Source organism: Sinocyclocheilus rhinocerous, unplaced genomic scaffold, assembly GCF_001515625.1.
Source record: "Sinocyclocheilus rhinocerous isolate Xijiao unplaced genomic scaffold, SAMN03320098_v1.1 scaffold1639, whole genome shotgun sequence".
NCBI classification, from domain to species: Eukaryota; Metazoa; Chordata; class Actinopteri; order Cypriniformes; family Cyprinidae; genus Sinocyclocheilus; species Sinocyclocheilus rhinocerous.
Window position 1 is genome coordinate 132052 of NW_015632472.1, and position 7275 is coordinate 139326.

At 38.7% G+C, this 7275-nt stretch overlaps 1 protein-coding gene and 1 long non-coding RNA gene across 2 annotated transcripts in view; one reads left to right on the plus strand and one right to left on the minus strand.

Moving 5' to 3' along the window:
- Positions 1 to 2736, plus strand: part of LOC107742525 (adhesion G protein-coupled receptor L1-like) — an 11495-nt gene extending 8759 nt beyond the window's left edge. The window contains exons 3-4 of the mRNA XM_016555528.1: positions 388 to 601; positions 2708 to 2736. Coding sequence (XP_016411014.1) covers positions 388 to 601; positions 2708 to 2726 — 233 coding nt within the window. The 3' untranslated portion in view covers positions 2727 to 2736. The remainder of the gene's footprint in view (positions 1 to 387; positions 602 to 2707) is intronic.
- Positions 2633 to 7275, minus strand: part of LOC107742526 (uncharacterized) — a 13397-nt gene continuing 8754 nt past the window's right edge. The window contains exon 3 of the long non-coding RNA XR_001640312.1: positions 2633 to 2643. This is a non-coding gene — a long non-coding RNA (uncharacterized LOC107742526). The remainder of the gene's footprint in view (positions 2644 to 7275) is intronic.

The window sequence follows — 7275 nt, forward strand, 5'->3', positions numbered from 1 at the left end:
TAGATAGATAAGATAGATAGATAGATAGATAGATAGATAGATAGATAGATAGAAACAAAGGACAGACACACAGACAGATAGATAGATAGGCAGACAGACAGACAGATAAATAGATAGATAGATAGACAGACAGATTAGATAGACACAGATAGACAGACAGACACAGGCAGTCAGACAGACAGTTAGATAGATAGATAGACACAGACAGACAGACAGACAGACAGATAGATAGATAGATAGATAGACAGACAGATAGACAGCGGATCACATGATCTTGTTGAGGTGCAGACAGATGTTGAGTGTGAGAGAGAAACCCGTCATGAGGCTGTGATTGTGTGATCTGTGTGTTGAGGAAGTGATGTGACGCTGTGTGTCTGTGATCATCAGGTCTGAGTCGAGCGGCGATGCCCTTCGGTCTGATGAGGAGAGAGCTGGCGTGTGAGGGATACCCCATCGAGCTGCGCTGCCCAGGAAGTGATGTCATCATGATCGAGACGGCCAACTACGGCCGCACCGACGACAAGATCTGCGACGCCGACCCCTTCCAGATGGAGAACGTGCAGTGCTACCAGCCAGACGCGTTCAAGATCATGTCACACAGGTACAAATCAGCTCACATTTAGATTCTCTCTTCTATGCATAACAGCAGTTCTGTCATGAAAACTCATGGAAGATTTTAGCATGGTAATGTACATGACAATGTTAATGTATTTGGTCTTGGCGGAATAGATCTGCTACGCTGCTGCTGGTTATTGCTGTAGTTGTAGATTATTGCTGCAAGCAAGTACAGGAACTTGCTACTGCCAATACATATGCCGATTAAGACATACTGCTGCTGCACAAATAGCATATAAAATCTATACAGGTGGAGCTGGGGAAGGTGGAGGGTTTCAGAGGAACTCTGAAAGTGCGCTGCAAAATGCTCAAGCGAATGCTAACCAGCCATTTAAATGTAAAGCAACAAGCTCATTAACTGCGTATGCAACATGAACCAATCAGCTTGTGCCAAGTCGTTTAATGCTGAGAATATCGTCAGTTTACGTTAAGGACCCATCAACCTGCGCCATCTAGAGTTTCATGACAGAATTTGTCATTAAGAGTAATGCTAGTTTGTTTTGTCAGTTTGAATTGATTCGTTCACTAAATTCAAAATGACTCATTCAGCCGACAAATTCATCAAGGCAACCACAGATTTCTTATTCAGTTAGTAATATGTAGTTTTAAATTTTTTTTTTACAGTGTATATTAGGGCTGTAACGGTACACGTATTTGTACTGAACATTTTTGGTACGGGTCTTTCGGTTCATCATTTCATTTCAATCATTTCATTTTTTGGGGAAATTCAGACAATACATGACGTTTTGGCGATCTTTGATGTGGCTCGACATATCGCCGTATACTAAAATTTTCATTGTAATTGAATTTATTTAAAGAAAAAGCAATTTGTTCAGTAAGCCATTGTTGAATTGAATGTGTGTGTATATATATATACAGTGGGTACGGAAAGTATTCAGACCCCCTTAAATTTTTCACTCTTTGTTATATTGCAGCCATTTGCTAAAATCATTTAAGTTAATTTTTTTTCCTCATTAATGTACACACAGCACCCCATATTGACAGAAAAACACAGAATTGTTGACATTTTTGCAGATTTATCAAAAAAGAAAAACTGAAATATCACACGGTCCTAAGTATTCAGACCCTTTGCTCAGTACTTAGTAGAAGCACCCTTTTGATCTAATACAGCCATGAGTCTTTTTGGAAAAGATGCAACAAGTTTTTCACACCTGGACTTGGGGATCCTCTGCCATTCCTCCTTGCAGATCCTCTCCAGTTCTGTCAGGTTGGATGGTAAACGTTGGTGGACAGCCATTTTTAGGTCTCTCCAGAGATGCTCAATTGGGTTTAAGTCAGGGCTCTGGCTGGGCCATTCAAGAACAGTCACAGAGTTGTTGTGAAGCCACTCCTTCGTTATTTTAGCTGTGTGCTTAGGGTCATTGTCTTCTTGGAAGGTAAACCTTCGGCCCAGTATGAGGTCCTGAGCACTCTGGAGAAGGTTTTCATCCAGGATATCCCTGTACTTGGCCACATTCATCTTTCCCTCGTACCCACTGTATATATGTATATATGTTTAGTTTTTTTTGACGTCAAAACCGACTAGGTAAATACCGAACCGTCATGATTGTATACTGTTACACCTATAGTGTATATACTGTATATATAATTTGTGACAAAATTGCCTCCAAAAAGTGAGCTAAATCTGATACAACCTGTCTTTGGAGTAATGTAAAGATGTTCTCCTTTCACAAAATGATTTTTCTTTAAAGTAAGTAATGTTTCTAATGTGTTGGTCATAATGGTTAGCTTTATATAAAGGCGCTGTAAGTATGTAATATGTGTGTGTGGATGAGATTATGTGTGTGTTTGAGTGTTTTGGCGTCAGCGTGTCTCCCCAGTGTTTGAGCTGCTGCTGTTTCCTAGAAGAACAAATCAATGCTGCTTCACTCTGTCCATTTCCACAGAGAGAGAGAGAGAGATGAGCGGGTCTCCTTCATTGAGTTGAGCTGATGAGAGATGATTCACATGATCTCAGTCTGAAGCGTCTCTCAGACGTTCTCACACAGTTATTGATGTCTTTGGCGACTCCTCTTCTCTGTGTGGCTGTGGAGCAGTGCGAGACTGATGATCATGTGTGTGTGTGTTTCAGGTGTAATAACAGTGTGTGATAATCATGATATAAATTATATGAATATAAATATATACATGTAATAATTAATAAATGCTGAATTTTTGATATACATACACAATCTTCAAGTATATTTCTAATGATACCAGACTTTTGTTTTTATTGTTTTGATCTTTTTATTCCGTTTACTATAGCTTGTCGAGAAATACATGATGGAAACCTGTTTTAATTTTTACTTGTTTATAAAAACGGTTTAAAATGTGCTTTTAACGTTAATATTTTGCCCAGTATAAAATAAACAGTGGCTTGGCAATCATTTTTGTATAAAAAAAATAGCTTTTGTTTATTCTTTAGATCCCTTGTATTCATAGTATAACAGTAGTTTGTCTTTCCGAACATGAACAGACACAGTGAACGTATGCTTCTATATGAAAGCGTGTGTCTTCAGCATTAATCGCAGCAGTATAGTAGGCTATCGTAGAGACGCATCTGCTCTAATGAAGAGTCAGAAAGTATAAGCCAGGCTTCTCTGCTCTCCTCTTCACTCCTGTCTTCACCTCCTCCCTGTGTTTGCGTTCTTCCTCCCTCCGTCGCTCCTCTCTCCACTCCTCCGCTGGGTGTAGTGCTGTTGGGCTGGGTGTGTTTTCTGTCTCCTCCAGCAGGGCGGCGCTGGAGCCTCTGTTTGCTCTCTCAGTGCTCATTCCCCGCTCATTCATTGATTCCCTTCTTCTGTTCGCAGGGCATCGTGAGACGCTGCTCTTTTCTTGTTTGCAGAATAAAGTGTGATGAAATCTTGATCGTCATTTTTTAGGTGGTTTGCTGAGCGCTGCACACTGACGCTTTCATTTCTCCCTTTATACAGGATCATCACGTCACGGTCATGTGCACGTGTGTGTGTGTGTGTGTGTGTGTGTGTTTGGATGAGTTTCCTCCGTCTGAAGGGACCAGACTGTTTGTGGCGCTGCTGAACCTCTGGAGGAAACTGTGTGTGTTTGTGTTGGACTTTCTCTCGCATGTAAAGGCCTATTCACACCGACAGCCAAACGCAAACACAAGCTCAGCTGACAATGAGCAGCAGCCCAGGACTTTCTCTGAGGAAACTCACATTCCAAACTTAGCTTACATGAATGCAAGTTATGCACAATGTTTAATTGTGCTACAAGGTATAAGAGGCTGTGATATTTTATGAATATTTTCACAGCTAGAGGCTGTCGTTGTGCACAATCAGTGTATTATAGTTAACTAAAGCTGAAACTAAAACTATCAAATTTTTTTACGTGAGATAAAAGAAATGTTAAGTGAAGTAAATTAAAGCAATGAGCCCCAAGAAGCTGTGGTTTACAGTGAATTTATAACAGCTAAGAGGTACGACGCGAAGCGGAGTGCCTAAAACCCCCTTAGCTGTTATAAATTCACTGTAAACCACGGCTTCACGGGGCTTATTGCTTTTATAAAACGGTTATTCTATATACGTAGTAAGGTTTCACAAAATAAAACAGAGCAAATAAAGTGTAATGATATTAATAAAAACAGTATTCTTCCACCAAACAATGTAGTTCCTCAGAATCAGTTGTGGTTGCAACAAAGTGGTTGCCGAGCAACACACAAACATAAACAAAGGTGTGTGTTTGTAGAGTAATTTACAACAGCTTCGAATGTGGCTCAACCAATCAGAATCAAGGACCGGAACTCTCCGTTTTATAATGAAATATAAGCAAACTATTAGTTATATTCTTAGTAGATATTTCCAAGCATTTATAATTTTCATTTAAGTTGAAGTAATGAAATAAAATGAAAATGAAAATAACTGAACTGAGATAAATTTAAATTAAAATTAAAAATAAAATGGACAAAAACACAAAATGGTTAAAACTAAACTAAAATCACTAAAACTTAAAAAAAAAAAAACTAAACTAAAAGTAAGATAAAAAAAAACTAAATAGACACTTAAAACAAGTAATTAATCAAACCAACAAAAACGCAATAAAATAACTATAACTTAAAAAAATTAAAATGAAATGACTAAAAATAAAACTGAAAATAACTACACTGAAACTGAGATATATATAAAAAAAAAATCTAAATAGTAGGGGTTTAATGGGACACAAACTTGACGGTTTGGTACGCACCTCGATTTTAACGTCACGGTTCGGTATGGCTTCGGTAAAGCAGGACGAAAAACTTTTTATTAAACAGTGCTTTACTGAACAAATTGCTTTTTTTTCTTTAAATAAATTCAATTAAAATTACAATTTTCTTCGGGATAACGATCTACCCCAGATTCTGCTCCAAACTCTAGGGAGCCCTTTTACGTTACTGTAAGGTTACAATTAACAACAGAGCCCAAAATTCAATTACTATTTATTTTTAACTATAATAATCAACACTCAAATTAAAAATTTGTATGCAAACATGTAAATTGCACATAATGCAGTTTTTAAATGATACAATTTCTATTTGTTGTTGAAATATAAGCTAATCATTTACACAGTGGCTGTCACAACTAGTTTCATAAAAGATTTATTTAAACATATATTAAATAATCAAGCCATCACTAACAGGTAAAGTAAAATAAAATTAAATATGTAGTCTAATATTTCTCAAAATGCTCTTCTCTAGACTTAATTTCTCTAGCAAATAACGAGCTGTGGACACTGATGACTTGCCTGAGGTAAATGAAATGCTACGTGACATTTCGTTTAGAAGCTGTTTTATTGACGTCTTTCTGCAATTGAAACACTGATTGAGTTTTTTGATACGAATACATGTACCGTTACACTCCTACTAAATAGACATTTAAAAAATAATAAAACTGACACAAACACAGCAAAATTAATACATTACTAAAACTGAAAACAACTAAACTAAAACTAAGATAAAAAAAATAACAACTAAATATTTAAAAAAAGCTAGAATAAAAAAACTTAAAAAGAACACAGACACACACACAACAAAATTACTAGGTTTAAACTAAATAATAGTACTAAAATATGCACAATATGTGTTCAGAAAACAGCAAAACCACCAGTGCCTTTCATAGACCATTAATGGTTTTTAAAGTGGTAACAGCATAATAAAACTACACATTGTTCAATTAAAGCACATTGATTAGCTGGCCTCGCTGATCTAGAACACACAGTGCCTGACACGCAGCAGAATAACGATCTGTATATTTTGACACGCCGCACAACAACAGCTCTTACGAGTGCGTCGACCGATCGAATGCGTGTTTGAGCACGCTCCTGAAGGAGCGAGGGAAGCAGATGAATCTGATTCAGCTGATGAGCATGTAATTTCCGGCTGCGGTGTGAATAGGCCTGTATGAATGTGACTGTCTAATAATCTGTTTGCTGAATGTGTGGGGTTTGTTTGGGTGGGGGGCGGGTGGAGGGATGGAGAGTGGACAGAGTGATCGAGGGCAGATAGAAGAACGCCTAATGAACATTCAGATGATTAAATCCATCACACCAGCGATTGGTGGTGTTTAATTGAGGCATAGCTAGTTCCTGTCCCTTACCCTACCATACCATCACTCTCTCTCTCTCTCTCTCTCTCTCTCTCTCTCTCTCTCTCACTGTCCCTCTCTCTCTCTACCTCTCTCTCTCTGTTGCAATATTTTCGTCTCTCCCCTCTCTTTTGTCTTTCTCCCTCATGTGTTTCTCCTCCTGTCTCATGTCTAATAAATTTCACTTGACCTTTAAGCTTGAAAAGAAACGGAAGACTGCTGTTGAACTGAAATTTATCTTTTTTTCTCTCTTCTGTGCACCTTCTGCCTGTCTCTCTCTCTTTCTGTCTCTCTCTCTCTCTCTCTTCATTTATACCTCTCTCCCCTTCTCTATTTCAACGCTTGAATAGAAGTGGACCAAAAAGGTAAAGACCATGTTAACGCCGCAGTTTCTCTCTCCTGTCTCTCCTCATCTTGTCTTCCTCTCTCTCTCTTTCTGTCTCTCTCTCTTCTCCCTGGCCCTTGTGATGTGCTCTAGTTTGATGCAGCTGCTTCATTTTCCTCTTTCTCTTGTTCACACACCTTACAAACACCAGGAAGAACTCCCCTCTCTCTCTCTATTCTCTTTCTCTCTCTCTCTCTCTCTCACACTCGCACACACTTGTTTTCTGCTCTCCCTTTTGATTTGCTTGCTGTTTGAAGCTCATTTATCCTCAGATCCAAACGACACACGCGTCTCTGTTCATCCCTTTGCTTCCCTCAGGACCGACCTGTTGTCATTAATTTAGCGTTTATAAAGAAAACTACTCCTTCTCTTTTAGTAACTGTGTGCACATGCCGTGTTCCTGAAGTGCTTGACCTGAGTGTGTGGGTGTGACGTGATTGACAGCTCTCCCAGCCAATCCCTGTCCTCTGTGTGAACTAACCCGCATCTCATTGGCTCCAAAGGTTCCTGTAGCCCCGCCCCCTCTCTCATGATTCTACCTCAAAAACTCTTAACCAGAACTGAAATGTAGCAGATCAGTTTATGACAGCAAACAAACAAACACATCTATCTATCTATCATCTGTCTGTCTATCTATCGTCTGTCTGTCTGTCTGTCTGTCTATAATCTGATTCTATCTATCTATCTATCTATCTATCT